The sequence below is a fragment of the Garra rufa genome, chromosome 5 (assembly GCF_049309525.1).
Source record: "Garra rufa chromosome 5, GarRuf1.0, whole genome shotgun sequence".
In the NCBI taxonomy this organism is placed as follows: Eukaryota; Metazoa; Chordata; class Actinopteri; order Cypriniformes; family Cyprinidae; genus Garra; species Garra rufa.
Window position 1 is genome coordinate 40,305,849 of NC_133365.1, and position 24,944 is coordinate 40,330,792.

General features: G+C 36.1%; 1 protein-coding gene across 1 annotated transcript; it reads left to right on the top strand.

Annotated features, from left to right (window-relative positions):
- Positions 1-159: 159 nt before the first annotated feature.
- On the top strand, positions 160-24,222 carry stag2a (STAG2 cohesin complex component a). Its single transcript, XM_073840366.1, has 34 exons — positions 160-381; positions 1,003-1,114; positions 1,452-1,527; positions 2,840-2,974; positions 4,066-4,162; positions 4,253-4,329; positions 4,825-5,029; positions 5,739-5,890; positions 5,970-6,043; positions 6,745-6,868; positions 6,980-7,078; positions 7,204-7,283; positions 7,374-7,481; positions 7,656-7,764; positions 7,996-8,113; positions 8,226-8,329; positions 9,526-9,618; positions 11,251-11,340; positions 11,561-11,764; positions 11,862-11,932; positions 12,063-12,150; positions 13,269-13,349; positions 13,429-13,521; positions 13,614-13,785; positions 13,965-14,092; positions 14,171-14,272; positions 14,353-14,501; positions 14,648-14,776; positions 16,931-17,136; positions 17,233-17,452; positions 17,545-17,637; positions 20,796-20,922; positions 21,120-21,197; positions 22,733-24,222. Exons 2-34 carry the CDS (start codon positions 1,077-1,079, stop codon positions 22,754-22,756), a joined length of 3,744 nt encoding a protein of 1,247 aa, XP_073696467.1. The 5' UTR covers positions 160-381; positions 1,003-1,076; the 3' UTR covers positions 22,757-24,222.
- The last annotated feature ends 722 nt before the right edge of the window (positions 24,223-24,944 follow it).

A 24,944-nucleotide genomic window follows, 5' to 3' on the forward strand; every position in this document is an offset into this window, starting at 1 on the left:
ATTTCTCATTTATTTGTTGGTAAATAACTTTTGATTTAGAACTAAAATGCATGCATTGTAAACAAAAACAATTGCCGTGGTAGTCCCATGATGTGCATGTATGTGTGTGTGTGTGTGTGTGTGTGGGTGTGTTTGTGTGTGGGTGTGTGTGGACGCGTAATAAGTGTGTTTTGGATTTCTCGAGGCTGTATTTTTACTCCTGTCCGCCCACAGCACCAAACTGCCTCTTCCAGCTCCGAAACACAAACAGAACTGAGCCAGTTCTACTTGGAGCATGTTTTAATGTCTTAACCGCGGAGCTCCGGTCCGGTTCGGTACCGTTCGGCGGCAGCTGCAGCAGCTCTGGGCGGGTTTGATGCTGCTGGACTCACGCTGAGGGAGGTGAGGAAGGAAATGGCGGCCGATCTTCATAAATATCCGTGATTTTAGAAAAAATAAAATAAATAAAAGACGTTTTCCTGTGAGTTCGTTCGGGAGACTCGTTTCCCACAGTCGTTAATATGTCAAACAGTTTGAGCCATTAGTTTAAATAGTGAGACTTAATGAAACAATATAATGTGCGTCGTATGAAGAAATTTAAAGTTTTAATGGGGGTTTTGCAGTGAGTTTTACATTGTTTTAGTGGGTTTGGGGCGGTTTTAATGACTGTTAGAGGAGCTGGAGGCCCGTTAGCATGTTAGCATGCTAGCCCGTGTTTACGGAAATCAAACTCAACATTAAAAACACAATAAATAAAATTTCACCCATTACACGAACGGATAATGATTTTGTGTGATTACGAGAGTTTATGTAATGTTTTACGGTAAGATTTGCGTGCAGTAATGATTTTGACAGCAGATGTTTGATATTTATTAAAGTCATACGAATATACACACGTCCTTCACGCAAACGCTCGCCTGAATAACCTCATTCAGTAACTGCATCATGAGTCTTTATAGTTGTTATATGTGCTTGTTATTATATGCAAATATGTTTTTTAATACTGCAGCGTGTGTTTTTCAGTTGTGTGGGTTTGACTGTCTACTGCAGTGTGGGGACACTTATAAACTCCAGAAGAAACGGAAGATGTTGACAAAATGATAGCAGCTCAGGACCTTCAAACAGACTTCCACCAGTAAGTACCAGACACAAACTAACTCTCTCCATCTGTAGCCAGACACTGTCTGTGTCTCAAAAATTTAGTAAGCAGCCTACCTAGATAGCATTTATGGGTATTATAAGCACATTTGGACACATTTGGCAACTTGCTTACCTAACTGTATGTGGGAAAACAACTCTGTAAACTGTGTCTTGGATGTTTCAGCCCTATGTGCACACATATGATTTGACCTCTTGTTAGAGCTCTGTAAACACCAACACTAAATGAAAGCACCTGCAAAATACATACAACTGAAACACTCCACAGTCTACATACTTACGGATCTAATCACTGGTTCATTTTGTTTGATTAGGGAAGTATACTCTCGGCTCTCGGACACCGATCTTGAAGATCTTGAGGGTCGGAATGGCAAACCTGGGAAAGGGAAGGTATCTATCAGCCAGTGACATTGCAGAAAGGCATTCAGTTCTCTTTTATCACCCAATCAGCTTTCAAATACACTGTTAAACCAATATGAATAGGACTGCATTTATTGTAAATAAATAAATGAGTTGTGTGTTTCAGCGTGAAGCGCATTTTATTTACAAATCTGCAGCTAATGAGTGTCTGAGTGGTTTGCAGCAAGTGCTGCTCTACTCAAACTCATCTCTGCATGAGCTTTCAATTTGGCCCGCTTATAATGTGCGTTTGGGAACGCAATATGCACCAACTGTCTTTAAACCAGCTATTTTCAACAAAAGAGAAGATTTGAGGGCTCACTGCGGTTTTCCACCAAAACAAAAACTTTGTTTTAACTTTTGAGAAGGACGAAATTAAAACAGTTATACTGTAAAAAATAATGAATCATAATTATGATAATTCTTAGATTATTGTTCTTAAAAGGAAAGTTCATAGGTCATAATCAATTACCCCATGATTTACTCACCCTCAAGCCATTCTAGATGTATATGACTTTCTTCTTTCAGACGAATACAATTGGAGTTAAATTAAAAAACGTCCTTCCAAGCTTTATAATTGCAGTGAATGGGTGTTGAGAATTTGAGAATATGCTAGTCTCACGAAAAAACAAAGTTTTGTTTATAGCAAATATCGAAATTCTCCGACAATTTCTTTTGCAAATTTTTGACTGTGCTTCCACGTTCATCACTTCTCACCAGAGATTGCGCTACGTCTACATCCTATGTCAGATTTCTTGTGTACTTGCTAGAGATTACAGTTTATAAAGTTTTAAAAATGAATATTTTTCTTACACAAACGCGTCAGTTTGCTTCAAAAGACCTTTATTATCCCCCTGGAGCCACATGGAGTACTTTTTATGATGGATGGATATACTTTGTTGCACTTCAAAATCTCAACACCCATTGACTGCCATTATAAAGCTTGGAAAAGCCACGACATTTTGAATATAAATCCGAGTGCATTCATCTGAAAGAAGAAAGCCATATACACCTAGGATGGCTTGAGGGTGAGTAAATCATGGGGTAATTTTTATTTTTTGGGGGAACTATTCCTTTAAATTTATTTTAATGTCAGATATCACTGTAATAATATTCCTTATTTTGTCTTTATAGTTATAATAGTAATAATGTTACAGTTGTTATTGTTACTATTACAAAAAATTAAAATCACGTTTTAAATTGCAGTGGGAATTTCTAAATCACAATTCCAGTTGTGCAGCCCTAGGATAGGTACAAGCTTGTTTAATGACATTTTTCTTGTTTTTTTGCCATTTGTGTCTAGAAGGGGAAAAAGGCCCTTGGAGAGAAGTTGAAGGGGACAGAGGTGAGAGGTCGGGTAAATGGCCACCATCAGGAGAATGACATGGAGAATCTCAGTTTGTTTGACATTGTCAAATTGGGCAAGAGCGCCACACAGGTACCAGCATGCACTCTAACAACTTCGAGGAGAAGTTCACTTCCAGAACAAAAAGTTTACAGATAATGTACTCACCCCCTTGTCACCCAAGATGTGCATGTCTTTCTTTCTTTAGTTGTAAAGAAACAGTTTTTTGAGGAAAACATTTCAGGATATTTCTCCATATACTTCTATGGTGCTCAGAGTTTGAACTTCCAAAATGCAGTTGTAAACGATCACAGCCGAGGAAGAAGGGTCTTATCTAGTGAAAAAAAAAAGATATTTATATATACTTTTTAACCTCAAACACTCATCTTGTCTTGCTCTGCCTGAACTCCGTTTTTTCTGGTTCAAGAAAGTTAGGGTATGTCGAAAAAACTCCCACCTCATTTTCTCCCTCAACTTCAAAATCGCCCTACGTCGCTGTTTTACCTTTTTTGTTAAGAGTGTTTGATCTTCTTTGCATTTTTACTTTGCAAACACTGGGTTGGTACTTCTGCAGCAATTTAGGATGATTTCGAAATGATTTTTGAAGTTGAGGGAGAAAATAAGATGATAATTTTTCGACATACCCTAACTGTCTTAAACCGAAAAAAAAAAAAAAGAGTATATGAATGGTAATAAAAAAAATTAAAAAAACGATTGTTTAGCTAGATAAGACCCTTCTTCCTCGGCTGGGGTCGGTTACAACCGCGTTTGGGATAGTTTTAAGCCGCATTTAAACTGCATTTTGGAAGTTCAAACTCTGACCACCATAGAAATCCAGTATATGGAGAAAAATCCTAAAATGTTTTCCTCAAAAAACATAATTTCTTTATGACTGAAGAAAGACAGACATGAACATCTTGGATGACAAGATGACATTTACTGTAAATTTTCATTCTGGCAGTGAATTTCTTCTTTCAGATTCACGCTAATCTGTCACTGTATTCATTCACACACGCTCTCTGTCTCAAAGTGCTCGGATGTATCATCAGAGTAAATCGGTGGTTTGTGTGCTTGGTTATTATATCCAGGTCTAACTGCAGCGTATGCTTTCTGTGTAGGCTGTGTGTGTATGAAAGAAGGTTCAACTGAGCAAGTGTGCGTGTGTGTTCTCTCTCTTTCTGCAGTCAGTTGTTGATGACTGGATTGAGTCCTATAAGGCGGACAGAGACACTGCCCTGCTGGAACTCATCAACTTTTTTATCCACTGCTCTGGTTGTAAAGGTGTGTGTGTTTGTGTGTTTTCTAAGGTCAAATAAGTCTACATAATTCAAGTGAATATTTTGTCTTATTTATTGTGTATGTTTGTTATAGGTGCGGTGAGCTCCGAGATGTTTCGGCATATGCAGAATTCTGAGATCATCAGAAAAATGACAGAAGAGTTTGATGAGGTTTGTTGATTTGTTTATAACAGACATTTAGAATGTATGATATGTGACCCTGGTCCACAAAACCAGGGTAAATTTTTTATTTTTTTATTTTGAGATTTATACATCACCTGAAAGCTGAATAAATAAGCTTTCCATTGATGGTATGTTAGGATATGACAATATTTGGCCAAGATACAACTATTAGAAAATCTGGAATCTGAGGGTGCAAAAAAAAATCTAAATCGCCTTTAAAGTTGTCCAAATTAAGTTTATAGCAGTGCATATTACTAATCAAATTAAGTTTTTATATATTTGGGAGGAAATGTACATGGAATCCGAATGATTTTTGGCATTAAAGCAAATTCAGTGTATTGTTGGCTATTGCTGCAAATATACCCGGGCTACTTATGACTGGTTTTGTGGTCCAGGGTCACATAAGTAAACAGAATGTGTGCTGGGATGGAGGAGATTAGATAGTGTAAATATATATGTGTGTGTTTGTGTGTATGTGTTCAGGACAGTGGCGATTACCCACTGGCGATGGCAGGCCCGATGTGGAAGAAGTTTAAATTAAGCTTGTGCGAGTTCATTGCGGTCCTGGTCCGACAGTGCCAGTATAGCATCATCTACGATGAGTACATGATGGACACCATCATCTCTCTCCTCACCGGCCTGTCAGACTCACAGGTCAGAGCGTTCAGACACACCAGCACCCTGGCAGGTGGGTGGCTTTGGGCTAGGTGCCGTGTAATGTTCAGAATACATACTACAACACTACTTCTGCAGCATAAGGGGCTTTCGCACCAGAGGAACCTTTTAATAGTTTCTATAACTTTTGGCAGAAGTTCTTGCTTTTTGACTTTTTCGCACTGCAGGAACTATGAATGGTTTTGGTTCTAGGAACGCGGTTTGGAGGAAATCAATTAGCTCCTACTTCAGAGTAGGGTCTAAAACAATTCTGTAGGAATTGCCAGTGACGTAAGTGTACGCCTATTGGACAAACGCATATGACACACCGGCTACCCGGCATTTATAAAAAGCTGTGTAAAAATATTTACTCCACAAACATGATAAAAACAGTGATAATAATGGCATAACAGCTACCTGTTGTGTATCGTGGAAATTGTGCGTTAACATCGAAATCCACAACAAAAAAAACAGCTCTCATCATGGAGTCCTCCATTCACCTGTTGTTGATGCCGTGAATAGACATCGTCGTCGGTCGCTTCAGAGTTCCTGCTGCCGGTGCAAAGGCAACCAGGAAAACGGCCCGAGGGGGAAATTGGTTATCTAGGAACCACTATGCGGTGCGAAAACACCTATAGACACTGTTGTGTCATGATTTTTGTCATGCGGTTTTTAGTCAATGTGTTTTTATTGATAAAGGTTTGATTTATATTCTGACCCTAAAGTTTTTCACTATATTTCAGCCATGAAACTGATGACCGCTTTGGTGAATGTTGCTCTGAATTTGAGCATCAATTTGGACAACACGCAAAGACAATATGAGACAGAACGCAACAAGAGCATCGGGAAACGAGCCAATGAACGGCTTGAGTTCCTGCTGCAAAAACGGAAAGAGGTGACACACGCAAACACACACTCACATACACATATATATTCTAAAACCTGATTTAAACATGTTCTTTTGTAATTATTAGCTCCAGGAAAACCAGGATGAGATTGAGAACATGATGAATGCCATTTTTAAAGGAGTATTCATCCATAGATACAGGTGAGCAAACATCCCAATAATTAACTGATTCAGTAAATTCTTATTTTAAAGAGTTAGTTTACCCAAAAATGAAAATTCTGTTAATTACTCACCTTCATGTGGTTCCAAACCGATAAGACCTTCATTTAACTTCGGAACACAAATTAAGATATTTTTAATGAAATTCAAGAGCTTTCTGACCTTGCATAGACAGCAACACAACTGCCATGTTCAAGGCCTAGAAAGGTAGTAAGGGCGTCAATAAAGTAACCCATGTGACATCAGCGGTTCAACCTTAATTTTACAAAGCTAAGAAAATACTTTTTGTGTGCAAAGAAAACCAAAATAATGACTTTATTCAGCTATTTCTTCTTTACTGTGTCAGTCTTTGATGCACGTTCACAAGAGTACCACAACACATGATGCTCTTGTGAGCGCACATGGACTATTTTATCGATGTCCTTACTACCTTTCTGGGCCTTGAACGTGTCAGTTGCATTGCTGTCTCTGCAGGGTCAGAAAGGTCTTGGATTTCATCAAAAATATCTTATGCAAAAATATCTCTTAACAAAGGTCTTATGGGTTTGAAACTACACAAAGGTGAGTAATTAATGATATTATTTATTTATTTATTATAATGAATTTAAATTTTTGAGTGAACTATGCCTTTAAAATGGGCACAGTCTCTGATAAGAGCTGTTTTTTTATGTGTTTGTGTGCAGGGATGTGATTGCTGAGATCAGGGTTGTCTGCATTGAAGAGATTGGTATGTGGATGAAGATGTACAGTGACGCTTTTCTTAATGACAGTTACCTGAAGTACGTGGGCTGGACCATGTATGATAAGGTATCGCAAGCACATTCACAAAGATTGGTTGTTATATACAGGTCAAAATGGAACAAATAAACAGCATGCCGTCTCGTGTGTCATCCATTTATATTATTTTTCATTCTCCAGCAAGGTGAGGTTCGTCTGAAGTGTCTTACAGCTCTTCAAGGTTTGTATTACACCAGAGAACTCAATGCCAGACTGGAACTCTTCACCAGCCGCTTCAAGGTTAGTCTTTCACCAGTGCACTTGCTATGGCAACACCATTTCTAACCATGTGTTCCTATTGATCATTTTATGATTCTGAAAATGTTATTTTTTGCATCGACGTTTCTCATTCTTTGTCTCTGTAGGATCGAATTGTGTCCATGACTCTGGATAAGGAATATGAAGTTGCTGTTCAGGCCATTAAGCTCCTGACGCTAGTTCTGCAGTGAGTTCAGCATTGAACATTTATCATTCAGAGACTTACTTTTTTATTTGTGTCTGTTTACTGTGTGATTGTGTCTGTTTGTGCACACAGGAGTAGTGATGAGGTTTTGACAGCTGAAGATTGTGAGAGCGTCTATCACTTGGTTTACTCTGCCCATCGACCAGTTGCTGTGGCAGCAGGGGAGTTTCTCTACAAAAAGTAAATGCCACAGTTTTTTATGTCATACCACAATCTGTGCTTCATTAAATATCAGAGTAATTAAACATATTTGCCACATTAGTTCTTAACCATAATGCGTCTGACACTTGTTGTGACTCAGTGATTCCACCATGTGGCCATTTAAGTGCATGTATTCTGGTGCTGCGTTCCCAGGTTATTCAGTCATCATGGTCCAGAAGATGAGGGGCGGCCCAGGAGAGGCAGACAGTGTTTGAATGCTAACCTCATCAGAACAACCGTCTTGTTCTTTCTGGAGAGTGAGGTGTGATTGATGTACTCAGCCTTAATTCTGAATGTCTTGTTATAGAAATATTTTGACTGAGCTGATCTTAGTATTTCAAGTGGGTGTTTTCCTTCTCTGAGATGCCACTGCATTTAATGAGAACAGATTGTAACAAAGGCAGTTTGATTATTTTAATACTCAGGCAATACACAACAAATGCATTAGGTTAGGTTGGCTTTTTAGGATATTATGAATGTTTGTGTGTTTTAGCTCCATGAGCATGGCGCCTACCTGGTGGACAGCTTGTGGGACTGTGCGTCAGAGCTGCTGAAGGACTGGGAAAGTATGATCAGCCTGCTTCTGGATGAACCTTACCCTGGAGAGGAGGGTACATGGCTATCAAATCTACTCACTTGCATTTTTTTTTGTGTCTGGATTAGAATTTGGCTAAAATTTTTACTTGCCTAAAGTACTTAAACACCATGATGTATGTGTCTCAGCTCTCAGTGATGCTCAGGAAGCTGCTCTGGTTGAGATCATGCTCTGTGCTGTCAGACAGACTTGTGAGTGTCATCCACCCATAGGACGAGGCCCTGGCAAAAGGGTAAGTTATACACACAAACAGCATTTTAGTTTCACCATATCATTGAGGACATCCCATATACGCAACGGATTTTACAAAGAGGTGATATTTTCTAAGCTCCTTAGCCCAAACCTAATCAGAAAATGATTACTGGGTTAAATCTTCGCAGGAAATATAAATTCACCCTATCTGTTTCTGTGAATGATTCATCCATGCATATGGTTCATTTAAACATTTTTTTTTTTTTACTTTTATCTGGTTGCATATGCTGAACTTCTCTAATCATTTAGTCCTCTTAAAGGGATAGTTCACCCAAAAATGAAAATTCTGTCATTAATTACTCTCCCTCATGTCGTTCCAAACCTGTAAGACCTTTGTTCATCTTTGGAACACAAATTAAGATATTTTTGGTGAAATCCAAGAGCTGTCTGACCCTGCATAAACATCAACACAACTGACACATTCAAGGCCCAGAAAAGTAGTAGGGACATCAATAAAATAGTCCTTGTGACATCAGTGGTTCAACCATAATTTTACGAAGCTACGAGAATACTTTTTGTAAACGAAGAAAACAAAAATAATCCTTTGCGTTACCCTAGTGCCATTATGGACCATTACTGTCTATGGAGGGTCAGAAGGCTCTCGGATTTCATCAAAAACATCTTAATTTGTGTTTTAAAGATGAACAAAGGTCTTACGGGTTTGGAACGACATGAGGGTGAGTAAGTAATGACAGGATTTTAATTTTTGGGTGAACTATCCCTTTGAACCCTGCATATTTTGTGTAATTTTGCGCACATTCAGATCTGCCTCCATCTAGTCAACAACCTGATGGATAGAACCAAGTACCTGTTTTATATATATATTTTTTTAAAATCTGTTAATAATAAAGAGGAATTTCTATTTCTGTTTCATCTCAACTCTGAAGCAAAATATGTATTGGCAGATTTTTCTTTTTTAAATAGACTTTTTTATTTTTATTTATTTATTTATTTATTTTATACATTTTTACTATATTTGTGAAGCCATGTTGAAACTTTGGATTTTCCAACCCATACACACATGTGCACACAAATATTTTCAAACTATCAAATTATCTCACTTAAAAGAAAAAGATCAAATACTTTTCTAAAACTCCTATAAATAAAAAATTCTGTCATTCTTTCCTCATTTTCATGTTGCTTCAAATGCGTATGCTGATTCTTATTCTGGCACAGGTTCTAACAGCTAAAGAAAAGAAAACCCAGCTGGATGATCGAACAAAGATAACTGAAACGTTTGCTGTGGCTTTGCCTCTGTTACTGGCTAAAGTAAGTGATTCTCTGCCTTACCAGATAGTGTGTATAATAACAGTGTAATAACAAACAAATGTAAATGATTGTGGCAAAATGTTTTAATTTAATTGCGGTCATAAATCCTCAACACTGTGCATGCTTTTGGGTTTTCAAGAAAAAAATAATTGCAGTATTGATGGGCTTTTTGGGGATAAAGCAACAATCCACAACTCACTGCATACAAATATTGCAAATGAATGGTTGCCATCTGAATTGACCTTATGCATGAAGCGTTCTTTAGAACTTCCGCATAAAGATAAGCCAGCTCGTAAACTTCCGCTGAAGCTCATTTTATATGTTCTATACATAGGTGGACACTCTTAAGACTCATCTACTGCCTCGAGAGAAATTATAATTGCAACATTATAAACAATGTTAGCGGCATGAACATTCAGTTTCATATTATTTAACAACATATAATTTAAATGCGGAGCCTGGCAATCCCGTACTCTCCGTATCTGCATAGTTGTGCATTTAAATGCTGACAGCTAAACACTATCATGAGGTGTTTAGGCTAATGTTAGCTAGCTAGCGATACTTCTCTTCAAGGACATCTTAATCGTATTCTTGATAAATACTAACTTGCCTTCATAGTCATGAACACATTTTTTAAAATCTTGCAATATTTTAAAGCCTTTATTTTCTAACTCTACAGCTGTGTAATACAATTCACTTCAAGGACTCACTTTTCATTCATAAAAACGGCATCAGAAAAAAATGACTTTTCACGAAAAACGTCTTTTTTAGGCTAAAATAATATGGAATTACCCATATAACCAAAAGATGGCAGCAGAGGATTAATTATGCAGCTGCCTTTTAAACTCCCTATATTTTTCAAGACATCTTGCTTTTCGATTTATTATAAAATTGCTAGTATAATAAATTGTAGTACTTTTAACACCCTTAAGTATAAGTGTATATATATATATATATATATATATATATATATATATATATATATATATATATATATATATATATATATAGTATAGCAAGTGCAGAAAGTCATTAAGCTCACACACAGCCTATAAGGGTGAATCATTTAAATACTTATATATAGTTCACAACAAAAACGTTAAATATTGATGGTATAATAAATAAATAATGCACTCAGTATGAATCGAAATATTTTTTTTAATATTTTATGTAATTTAATAACTAAATCTTTTAAGTTTTATCTTGAACTGTAAAATCTATTAAATATATTTAACCAACACAAACTTGTTACTGTTGTAGTTTTGTTACTCTGAATTTAGTCTGAATCATTTAAGCTCTTTTTTTGACATCAGCTTGTCAGATGTTTCGTCTGGTTATTACTGTCAATCATAGCAATGACTCATAGCGCATATTTAGCCGATTTACTCGCGTATTTTTTTAAACTGGCATTTGTCATTCTTGAATTGGTATACATGGACGTTTGGTCCTCTTAGACAAACAACACTTTTCTTCGATTGTGAATGGATTATGTAAAACAAACAAAGGACACTCATATTACGGCACAGTACAGTTGACCGGAAATGACTTAGCTGGCTTGTCTAAACAAGGAAGTAATTCGTGCATATGGTCAATTAAGATGCAAATGCAAACCTCTTTCTCTTTTTCTCTCAGTATTCAGTGGACCCAGAGAAAGTCACTAATCTGTTGCAGTTTCCTCAGTATTTTGATCTGGAGATCTATACAACTGGTCGGCTAGAGAAGGTAATTATTCACATACAAAAAATGTATATATACATATTATACCACATAGTAAAGTTAATATTGTGCTTATAATATGTGGGTTTGTTATTTTGCACAAAGTCACTTTAACACAAAGAAAGTTTTCATTAATCAATACATATTCATAAAGCTGATATTGACTGATTGCTATTGTTTTGTTATAGTAGTTATAAATGATTATTATTTCACTGATATCCTGCAGCATCTGGATGCTTTGCTGCGTCAAGTGCGTGATGTGGTGGAGAAGCACACAGACACAGATGTATTAGAGGCATGTTCCATGACATTCCATGCACTGTGCAATGAGGAATTCACCATCTATAACCGTGTAGATATTGTCCGCAGCCAGATGCTTGATGAACAGATTGATAAGTTTCACCGTCTGCTGGAGGACGTCCTGCAGGAGGTGTGTGATTGTGTGCGAAAATTTTCTGTGTGTTGTGGTTTAATAACTCTTCTTTGTGATTTCACCAGTTTGAACTTTAATGGTTTTGTTTTTTAAGGGAGAGGAGCCTGATGAAGATGATGCCTATCAAGTTTTGTCAACACTCAAAAGAATTACAGCCTTTCACAAGTAAGAACACACTTTGTCGATAAAACAGAAATCGCAAAGGTCCTAAAACACATTTCTTAAAAAAAAAATTAATGGACGAGAGGACTTTATTCATCATAACTTTGCGTGTCTGTGTTTGTGCCCTCTGCAGTGCCCATGACCTCACTAAATGGGACCTTTTCACCAGCAACTACAAACTTTTGAACTCTGGCCTCCAAAACGGAGATATGCCTGAGCAGGTACTGACTATTGACCCAGGGTGTCAACTCATTTTAGTTCACTGGCCGGATTGCATGCATTTCCCTAATAAGTGATGTTCTGAACCAATTTAATGTTGCTTTAATGACCAATAATGGAGTAAAACTGAGCACGTTGGTTTTACTATTTTCATTCTCCAGATGCATTTAGATGACATTTACTTGCAGTTAAACTCAAAAGTTTACATATACCTTGCAGAATCTGCAAAATGTTAATTATTTTACAAAAGTAAGAGGGAGCATACAAAATGCATGTTACTTCTTTATTTATTACTGACCTAAATAAGTTATTTTACATAAGACATTTACATATAGTCCACAAGAGAAAATAATAGTTGAATTTATAAAAATAACCCTGTTCAAAAGTTTACATACACTTGATTCTTAGTACTGCGTTGTTACCTGAATGACCCACAGCTGTTTTTTTTTTTTGTTTAAGGATAGTTGTTCATGAGTCCCTTGTTTGTCCTGAACAGTTAAACTGCCTGCTGTTCTTCAGATAATTTTGTGTATTTAAACTCTTTCCAACAATGACTATGATTTTGAGATCCATTTTTTCACAGTGGGGACAACTGAGGGACTCATATGCAACTATTACAGAAGGTTCAAACACTCACTGATGCTTTAGAAGAAAACACAATGTATTAAGAGTCAGGAGGTAAAAACTTTATGAATTTGAAAATCAGGTAACTTATTTTGTTGTAAAAAATAATATGAAAAAAATAAATATGATATTAAAAATAAGACAAGTGTACACATGTTTATTCTGTTCATAAGTTTACACCCCTGGCTCTGTCATTCAGGTAACAATGCAGTATTAGTAATAAAGTGTGTGTAAACATTTGTACGGGGTCATTTTTATAAATTCAACTATTATTTTTTTCTTGTGGACTATATGTAAACGTCTTTTATGTGAAATATCTTATTCTGGTCAGTACTAAATACAAAATAACATTCTGCAAGGTGTATGTAAACATTTTTCTGCTGTACATAAATGCATAATTAAGGAATATTAATCAAACAATGTTGTTAAGAAAAAAAAAACTATTCAATGATCTTGACTGGATAAGAGATTTTATTGTTTTGTTTTGTCTTTATAGATCGTGGCTCATGCACTCCAGTGCACCCACTATGTCATACTCTGGCACTTGGCTAAGGTCTCAGAGGGCAGTGGCAGTAAGGTACAACACGCACATACTTCCCCAGACCTGTGTTGAGACTGATTTGTGGTTGTTTAGTGACACTCTTTTCCTGTTTCAGGATGATATGGTGCTCTTGCGGAGACAGGTGAGAGCCTTCTGTATGATGTGTCAAAGGTACCTGAATAGTGTCAGCACTGTTGTCAAAGAACAGGTGAGTCTGACCTGCCACACAAAGCTCCTACGTCCTTTCATGTATAGGGGATTCTGTGAAAATGAACTGTTTTTTTTTTTTGTGTGTTGCAGGCCTTCACCATTCTCTGTGATGCACTCCTGATCTTCAGCTTTCAGATTGTGGCATCAGGGCGGGAAGCTTTAGAGCCCTTGGTGTTCAGTCCAGATGCATGCTTACAGAGCGAACTACTCAACTTCATCCTTGATCACGTGTTTGTTGACCAGGATGAGGACGGCAGCACAGGTAAATGACAAATAGGACAGAAGACTGCTCTGATCCACTTCATGGTGGCAGTGAGGAGGAGCACTACTGTGTGAATTTTAGTGTATAACAGAATGTATGCAGTCTGTGCTAGTTTTGTAATTTGTGCTTTTTTTTTCACTGTCCAGTCAAATTCATACATTTTTGGATGTTTCTTACAGATGATGAGGCAGGTAAGATTGAGGCGCTCCACAGACGCAGGAATTTACTGGCTGCCTTCTGCAAATTGATCATATACAATGTGGTGGAGATGAAAACAGGAGCAGATATCTTCAAACAATACATGAGAGTGAGTCTCACTCATGTTGTAACAGCCTTATGTTTGTTACTTGATGCTTTTATTGACTCTGTCTCTGTCTGTGTGTAGTACTACAATGATTACGGTGATATCATTAAGGAGACCATGAGTAAAGCGCGTCAGATTGACAAGATTCAGTGTGCCAAGACTCTGATCCTCAGCTTGCAGCAGGTGATGCAGTGCTTTCCTCCTTGCTCAGACCAGCTTTTCCAGCAGCATTGAATAACACAAATGTGATGTTTGTGTTTTAGCTGTTTAATGACATGCTGAATGATCTTGGCTGTAACTTTGATCGGTCTGCATCTGCATTCTGTGGGATTAAAGAACTGGCCAGACGCTTCTCACTCACGTTTGGACTCGATCAAATCAAAACCAGAGAGGCCATTGCAATGCTCCACAAGTAAGAAAATTCATACACACTTGCTGTAAATTCCCAACAGTGTTATGGTTCTTGATCTGGATCACTTTCTTATTCTCTTTGTCTAAAACTATATTTTATATATTTAAAAACATTATATCAGAATGGAATTCTGTGCTTTTCTTTAGGGATGGAATAGAATTTGCCTTTAAAGAACCCAGTCCACAGGGGGAGGGCGGCCCTCCTCTCAACCTCGCCTTCCTCGACATCCTCAGTGAGTTTTCCTCAAAACTACTGCGGCAGGACAAGAAGACTGTGTAAGACACTCACATTGAGAATCTTTGCTGTCTCGGATCCCTCAGAAACCCAAGTATTTATATTCATGATGCAATATTTTTAGGAAGCATTTAGCTAAATTTTCCCACTATTTTTACTAAAGTGAAAACTTGGAATTCACAACACAATCCATCACACAAATGCATTAAAAAATAATTTAAAGCAGTAAGTTTGATTTAAATACTGTATTTAAATGTAAAAATATTTTAAGAACAGTATGTTATGTCAATGAGACGTTAATGACAAAACAGTTTAAAAAGCAGCTGATAAAAATGTTTTGTACAATTTGTTAAATAGGCTTCTTTGTGTAAAAACAGATTTTTTTTTTTACATATAATGCTAGTATTGCTTTGTTGCATTTCTTAGAAAAATGTTTTTAAATTAATGTATGTTCAGAATTTCAGGGCATGTAAAATAAGAACTTTCTAAATAGATAAATTGGTTTGAAAAGAATTAGTTTACTTCAGTGGCGGCTGGTGCTAAAAATTTTTAGGGGGGCGCACACAAAATGAATCACACTGTTAATACAGGCTTTATTATCAGTAAAGTAATCATTAAACATTTGTAATCATCCCAAAAATATTAGCCATTTATATTAATGTGATTCAGAGATAAAGGCCATAATACTAATGTTATCCACACGAGGGAGCCACAGGATAAATCTCAAAGACAGAGAAAATAAATTGATTTGTAATAAAACATTGCATATAAATTAATTTTCATACAGTTATATATAGTCCAATATAATAAGTAATTATAATGCTATTGACAATATATTTGTATGTCCAATTAAAGAAGGAACACTATATTATATATATCTATTTTAATATTGTGTTTATAATAATACTAACATAAACACTCACAATTTACTTGAAAAAAGACATCTACATAAACCCTTGCTTGTACACCGACGATTGAGTTAAACTGCATTGTTACAGTTAACGTTACTTTCTGTGTAGTTGCTCACAAAGCTTCGGTGACAGGACTTTGAAATAACAAACAATGAAAACAATAAAAGGCATGACTTACATCGCATCTAGCAAGCAAACTCTATCCAAGCTCCATGATTCGTATGTTTATTTTGTTTATTTTTTCTTCATTTGAATGGCTTGTGAAAGATAAAAACAAATTTACTTTCATCTCGGAAAAGATATTGCACATATTTGACAGTCGAGAACGGTCCAATCACATGGACAAAATATATAAAAACAAGATTGATTGGCTAAGATCTTAAGTGGGAGGGTCTGGGGCGCAGTGCTCTGCGCCCCGAGGACAATCTGAAACAAGCCAATCAGAGCTCAGCCTCAAGTCACATGCGTTTCAAATATTTACAGACCTAATAGACACCCATTTGGCCGGCGTCCCGCATACACAAACAAACGAAAAACAGTTTAGATTTTTTTTATTTTTAACAGGTGCTAACATAACTAACAGTCGAATAGTATGTCAAAATAATGCAATTTCGTAATTATTTTGCAATATGTATTAAACTTATTTTTAACATATTAATAGTCTTCTTCCTTGGCTAACTTGAGGGGGGGCGGCGCCCCAGCGCCCCCTATGGACCAGCCGCCACTGGTTTACTTCCAGAATTAAAATTTCCTGATAATTTACTCACTCCTATGTTATCCAAGATGTTCATGTCTTTCTTTCTTCAGTCGGAATAGTGGACGACTTTAAAGGCGATTTTCACCCTATGTATGTGTATCTCGGCAAAATTTTGTCCTATCCTAAACCATACATCAATGGGAAGCTTATTTATACAACTTGCAAATGATGTATCATTCTCAATTTAAAAAAAAAATAAAAAAAATTCTTTTTGACTGAAAAAAGAAAGACATGAACATCTTGGATCACATGGGGTGAGTAAATTATCAGGAAATGTTTAAAATTTTTATTCTGGATTTGAACTAATCCTTAAAGAACTGTCAGCTAACAACATTTTTGTGAACCTGGCAGCTACTGTTATGTGTAGCTTTTACCCATATTTGTTAAAATGTTGATGTTATACTGGGTTAAGTCTCTGAAGGTTAACTGTGTACTGTTTTTTTTATTTTATTTTTTTATTTTTTTTATTAGTATCTATTGAAGTATATGTGTGAAGTGTATTTTTTTACTCATGATCTCTCCATCAGGCACCTGTATCTGGAGCGGTTTATGACCTTTCAGATGGCCCTGCAGAGGGACGACTGCTGGTTACCACTCATCTCCTACCGGAACTCTCTGCAGGCGGGTGCTGATGATGACACCATGTCCGTCATGAGCGGTATGAGCAGCAGGAGCTCTGCTCGCAGTCGCAGGAGCAAACCACCAGCCGCCAGCAAGAGAAAACTGCCTGAAGGTATGTCTTCACTGAATCTTAATTATGTAATTGATTATAAAGATTATATCTTAAATCTTTAGATTTAAACCAACTTCATGTGTGTCTGTTTCTCAGAGGAGAGTAGCTGTAGCAGCAGTGATGTGAGCGTGTGGGTGAATCGTGAGCATAGTGGCCCGCACACTCCTGTAATGATGTCATCACCTCACATCGTCTCTACTGTCCTGCGGGATGCAAAGAAGCTCCGCCCAGAGCAGGGGTACATGGGAGTTTACAGCATGAGCAACGAAACGCAACACACACCCCTGCAGCAGCCGCACCAACATATGGACTACAAGTAAACACACAGATTACATTTATCCACATACTCTTTTTAACACACACACGTTAGTAAAAAGTTAATTAAGTTATACACTGTTTTGTATTCAGTTCTCAGGTCGCGTGGATGATGGCCCAAAAACAGCAGCAGGAAAGAGCAAGCCTGCAGTACGGCAAGATGAGAGGCCACATTCAGCACACAATGTAAGTACACATTTACGCACATGTACACTGCTGTTCAAAAGTTTGGAAACAATATGATTTTTTTTTTTTTGATTAAAGTAATACTTTAGGTGTACGTTTAAAGGATGCACTAAATTTATTAAAAGTGGCAGTGAAGACATACACTGCAGTTCAAAAGTTTGGGATCGAGAAAATTCTTTATTTTTATTTTTTTAAAGGAATCACTTCTGCATCAAGGATATTTAAGCAAAAAAACAGTAATGTTGTGAAGTATTATTACAATTTAAAATAACAGTTTTCTGTTTTAATATACTTTAAAACAGTGGTTCTCAACTGGTTTGGCCATGGGACCCACATTTTTACATGGTCATCAAGCCGCGACCCAAATTTTTAGGAAGTATAATATAATTTTAGGAATTATAATTAATTTGTATTTATTTGTTAAAGGAACACTCCACTTTTTTTGGAAATAGGCTCATTCTCCAACTCCCCCCGAGTTAATATGTTGATTTTTACCGTTTTGAAATCCATTCAGCCGTTCTCCTGTTCTGGCGATATCACTTTTAGCATAGATTAGCATAGATCATTGAATCCTATTAGACCAGTAGCATCGCGTTCAAAAATGACCAACGAGTTTCCATATTTGTTGTATTTAAAACTTGACTCTTCTGTAGTTATATCGTGTACTAAGACCGGTGGAAATGCAAAGCTGCGAGTTTCTAGGCTGATAAGATTAGGAACTACACTCCCATTCCGGCGTAATAGTCAAGGAAGTTTGCTGCCGTAATATGGCCGAAGCAGGCGGAGTATTATCAGAAATGAGTTCCCAGCTAGTTTAGCATTTGCACATGTGCTGCGTGATATTACTGCTCCTGCTTCGGCCATATTACGGCAGCAAACTTCCTTGACTATTACGCCGGAATGGGAGTGTAGTTCCTAATCTTATCAGCCTAGAAAATTGAAGCTTTGCATTTCCACCGGTCTTAGTACACGATATAACTACAGAAGAGTCAAGTTTTAAATAGGACAAATATCGAAACTCGTTGGTAATTTTTGAACATGATGCTACTGGTCTAATAGGATTCAATGATCTATGCTAAAAGTGATATCGCCAGAACAGGAGAACGGCTGAATGGATTTCAAAACGGTAAAACTCAACTTATTAACTCGGGGGGAGTTGGAGAATGAGCCTATTTCCAAAAAATGTGGAGTGTTCCTTTAACAAATAAATACAAATTAATTATAATTCCTAAAATTATATTATATTTCCTAAAAATTTGGGTCGCGGCTTGATGACCATGTAAAAAGGAGTTGGAGAATGAGCCTATTTCTAAAAAAAGTGGAGTGTTCCTTTAACATACACAAGCAGTGACAGATAAATCATAAGAAAATCACCAAGACTTACAAATAAACAATATTTTATTGCTGTCATTTAACAAAATGTATCAGATTATAGAAATATTACAAAGTAAAAACGACAAATACTGTAAACAGTGGTTAGGGTAAGGAAAGGTTCAGTTACCATGAACTAAACTGAACTGTTAATAAAACATTAACACTGATCCTATTGAACAGAACAAACCAGCAAATTACAGTAAAATGATTAAAATAATCATAACCATTTTTACATCTAATATGACAGCAATTATAAACATCTGTTTCACTCAACAGTAATTTGGGAAGCTAATGAGATAACTGAGGATGTGCTTTACACCTGATAAGAGTTTCAAAGTCTGGGGTGATGGTAGACAGTACTACCCGAAGATCGTGCTCAATGTCCAACCTGTTCCTTTGCTTTGACTTAAACTGCACCAAGGAAGAGAAGCCACTTTCACACAAATACGTAGTGCTGAATGGTAGGATGGATTTGATCGCACAAGTGGCAAGGGACGGATACTCAGAAAGCACTTCGCGGCACCAAAACTGGCAGAGGATTACTTCAATGAATTTCTTTTTCAGTGTCTTATCACATGACAGCTCCACCCGCTGATTCTCTTCGTTGCTCGGCAACGTGACGCTTTCCACGTCGATTCCAAAGGGATCGCTTATCCACGGATCATCATCGTGTTTCTACGGTTGTCGCGCGCGCATTTCAAAATAAAAGTCCGGTATAAGCAAAATAAGTTAAAAATTAAACTTTTGTAGTTTTTTTGACCACACACTGCGCGACCCACTGAAAATGACCCACCAGCTGAGAAACACTGCTTTAAAATATAATTTATTTCTGTGATGAAAAGCTGAATTTTCAGCATCGTTACTGTAATCTTCAGTGTCACATGATCCTTCAGAAATCACTCTAATATGCTGATTTGTTGCTGCTTATATATATATATATATATATATATATATATTTATATATATTTATTTATTTTTATTTTTTTTATTTTTTTATTAATTATTTGGTGTATAAAAAGGATAAAAGTACAGCATTTATTTTAATAACTTACACTATTAGAAAATATTTAAGTCTTTTACTATTACTTTATCAATTTAACACATTCTTGCGAAATAAAATGATTACTTTCTATCAAAAAAGAAACCCCAAACCTTTGAAGAGTTAAATAAATAAATGTTGTTCTTTTTAACATTTTATTTATAAAAGAATCCTGAAAAAAAGTTTCACAGGTTCCAAAACAAATATTAAGCAGCACAACTATATTCAGCATTGATAATAAATCAACATATCAGAATGATTTCTGAAGGATCATGTGACACTGAAGACTGGAGTAATGACTGAAGAAAATTCAGCTTTGCATCACAAAAAAAAAATTATGCTGTTTTTTTAACTTTGTTTATCGTTCCTATTGGTTTCCACAAAAAGGCAGCACAACTGTTGGTTATAATTAGTTTGTAAGTTGTAACACTGGTAATAATAAGAGATGTTTCTTGAGCATATTAAAATAATTTCGGAAGTATCATGTGATAATGTCTGCTAAAAATTTTAATAATTTAAAATATATTCAAATACAAAGGCTGCTTAAATTGTAATGTTATTGTTTTTACTGTATTTTTGATCAAATAAATGCAGCCTTGGTGAGCATAAACATTCCTTTCATATTAATAAATTGCATTAATAAATCTTACCAACCCCAGACTTTTTGAGTGGTAGTGTTTACACATATTAGTGATGCACATTTATGGAATTACTTGTTGTGATTTTGATTTGCGTTATTTGCCAGTCGTCGTGGCAGTGGGCTGATGGAGGATGATGAGGAACCGATTGTCGAGGATGTGATGATGTCATCAGAGGAACGACTGGACGACCTTAACGAGGGCATGGACTTCGACACCATGGACATTGATCTGGTAGGAATCAGAATTCAGGAAAGCATAAAAGATTCACTGTCACTCTGTCAGGTGCAGAGTCACAATGTCAATTTCTCAGATCTCCGCATTCCATCTAATCCAGTTTCCTTTGACTGCAGGGTTGACACACTTACATTAAGAGAAAACACATTTTGTCTGTCAGTATTTTTAACTTTACCTTTTTTGTGTCTCTAAAGCCTCCATCCAAAAACCGCAGGGAGAGATCAGAGCTGAAACCAGACTACTTTGACCCTGCCTCCATCATGGACGACTCGGTATGCATTCTTTCATCTTTCTGTTTATTCATTCATTTATTAATCCACTCTATAATTTATTCATTTGCTGTGCTTGTTAGAAATCCCTTAGATTTACATTAAAGGAGGGACCAGAGGATTATGTGCTTTTTTGTTTTTTTTTGTTTTTTTTTTCCATCTTGTGCCAGTAAGCAACCACACAGCATTGTGGCAGTGAATTTACATTCACGTTTTTTACTTCAATTATCTACATTGTGAACTAACAGACAAGATGTTAGGAAGAATGCAGCACTAAAGGCCTGTTCTCATCATAACAATAAACAAAATCTATGACGTTTAAAACATCATTCTAAAGTTAGCAACATTTCACGGACAAATTGTCCCTTTGCTTATTGTCAGTAGCATAGTGGTGTATGACTTTCAAACAAAGCACTTTCAATTAATCGTTATTAGAACCAAATTGAATATACAATATATTGCCAAAAGTATTCTAATGAACAGGTTTAACTACTTTAGTAATTTCATATCTTAATGATATTCTATGAAGTTGTGTGCTTCTAATTGTATAGCAACAGTTTGGACACAACCCTTTTCTATTCTAACATGACAGTGCCTCTGTGTATAAAGCAAGGTTCGAATAGAAATGATTGATTCAGTCAGTGTGGAAGAACTTGACTGGTCTGCAGAAAGTTGTGATCCCAGCTGAACACCTCTGGTGCGACTTTAAATGCAGATCTTGAGCCAAAAACTCATCGCCAAACACTAATGACTTGTACATATGGGTACAGTCATTTTAGCTACTTCCAAAACTGGTACAACAGAGATGGAAATACAATTTTTAAATACATGAATTATGCTTTCATCTTTGTTGCCACAGTTTTGGAAGTGCCTAAGAAGGGGGTGTCCCAATACTTTTGTCTATATAGTGTGTGTGTACAAGTCATTGGTGTTTGGTGATGAGTTTTTGGCTCAAGGTTGCATTTAAAGTCACACCAGAGGAAGTTCTTCCATACTGACTGAATCGATCATTTCTCTATGAACCTTGCCTTATACACAAAGGGATTGTAATATTAGAATAGAAAGGGTCCTGTCCAAACTGTTGCTATAAAATTAGAAGCACACAGTTCACAGAATATCATTACATGCTTAAACATTACGATTTGTACTCGTGGAAGTTACTAAAGTAGTCAAACCTTTATATTAGAAGGAGTGTCCCAATTATTTTGACAATATACACTCTTAAAAATAATGGTGCTTTAAAAGGTTCTTCAAGCGATGCCATGGAAGAACCATTTTTAATCTGAAGAACCTTCTTTCGCCATAAAGAACCTTTTGTAAAAACAGAAAGGTTCTTCAGATGTTTAAGGTTCTTTATGGAACCATTTAGACAAGAAAGGTTCTTCTATGGCATCATGAAGCACCTTTATTTTTAAGAGTGTTATAGTGTTATAGATCATTATAGTTGTAGTTATTGTTCTTGGTGTGAACGGGCTTGAACTCTTCACACTTGCGATACTGGGGTTATAAAGTGACTCTCTGTTTGTTTTGTCTAACAGGTCCTTAATGTCTCCATGTTTTGAGAGAGGTACATGAGGGCGGTGACATGTTTCTCCTCTTCTGATTTCACTCCATGGACTAAATGCACATGATGGTGCTGCGTATCTTTCCCTCCTGAAAACACAACATAGCTTTCCATCTGTACATATAACAGCCCACTGGGCGACAGACAAACATTTACAGCATGAGATCAGACTTATCTATTCATGCTCTTTTGTAATGGAGGTTTAAAAATAGCTGTTTTTTTGTAACTCCTGGAGGAGTTTTGATTTTTAGGTAATTTTGTAAAGACAATCAGTTGTAAATGACTTTATAAAGGGTGATTTAAATCTAAAATTTATAACTCAACTTTCCTTAAAGGGTTTAGACTTGCAGTGTCTGTTTTTTTTTAGTTCACAGTACTTTCTCTCGTTTTTTTAAAATTCATCACTCACAATGTTTTCGCTTCCCAGAAGTAGGTTAAACCTTATATTGTGATGATATTCCTCACTATTTACTTGACTGATTGGCTCATTGAGAGGTTTTTGTTTTTATTGGTCCTCTAATGGCTCAAAGCACTTGTACTGATTGGCTGAAACTTAGTTAAATTAATTTCTGAATTTGTTTCTTTTTTTTTTTTTGGTCAACTTTAAATTTCAAAGGTATTTCTGCATTAAGGGCATTGCCCCCCATTTTCAATGAAAAGCTCTTTCTGTAGAATACATCTAATGTGTTTTTAAATATTAGAAATGGGTATTATAATATATTGTTATATATCTTAAAAAGTATATATAATTATATATGTATTATTTTGTTTTACACAAAATGTGTAATGTAATGTGAATCATTGCTGATTTATATTTAACTTAATGTTTTTATGTTTGGTATCCAACCTACTGTTTCATTCACACTGCATCTGTCCTGAGAGAATCACTGATCTGATGTTTTTTTAACTTTTATTATGGAAAAGCTCCACTGTGAAAAATTCTCTGATCTTGCCCCTTTGTGTAGTTCATTGAGGTTTGGATTCAGGTTGTGGGATGTTTTTGAGGTTAGATAGTTGAAAACATGAACGGCGTGTTAATCCGAGTGAATTATGATTGTCTTTGTGGTGAAAAATCTTGGTAAATGTAACCATGATGAATATATGTCGGGTAAATGCGTTTCTGCATGGAGCTTTTGTTGAAGATTAGAAAGAAAGCATCTTTTTATGCGTTTGACATAAAGCTAGTCATTCGTCCCTCTTTGATTTTAATTTCCGGTCCTGCAATGTCTCCTTATTTTCAAAAGTGTGTGAGTGTATGTATTTTAATGTATTGGACTGTACATAAAAACCAAGATGTTTTTATTCTATCTACAAGATGTCAGTATTTTCATTCACTATGCTTATGCATTTATATTTGTGATTTATATTATATAAGGGTCAATTGTTTGAGATTGAAATTGTTTGTCAATTGAAATTGAGAGTTATACATCATACAAAAGCTAAAATAAAAAAGCTTTCCATTGATGTATGGTTTGTTAGGATAGAACAATATTTGGCCGAGAAACAACTATTTGAAAATATGGAATCTGAGGGTGCAAAAAATCTAAATATTGAGAAAATGGACTTTAAAGTTGTCCAAATAAAGTTCTTAGCAATGCATATTACTAATCAAAAATTAACGGTAAAAAACATGATCTTTACTTAATATCCTAATAATTTTTGGCATTAAAAAAGAAAAATTTATCGTTTGACCTATACAATGTATTGTTGACTATTGCTACAAATATACCTGTGCTACTTACTGGTTTTGTGGTCCAGGGTCACATTTTGATATGAAATAAACCTTCCTGATCTTTAGAACTGCTATTTAAATCAGCAGCTGCACATTTTACTAAAATGTATTCAGTTGGTTTATTGTAGAGTACTGGATCTCAAAATTAAAATTTTTGTCTTTTATTTGTTATAGATTAAAAAAAACACATTTGTCTTACAAAATCACTGTTGCTTCATCATTGATCTGTTCCTATGAACCATGAATGCATCTGTGACATTTTCTGGGTCATGAACAAGAAGGTCAGTGTTCCACGGTGGTCTAATCAAAGCCTTCATTCACACAAAGAATCAATGACGGAACAAACACATCCACCCAGAACAAATGACAGAGATCAATGCTAAACAGCGCAAAAGGTCTGGGTATTTGCAGCATAGCAAACCTCTACTAAACATGAAGGGCTTGTTGTTTGTGT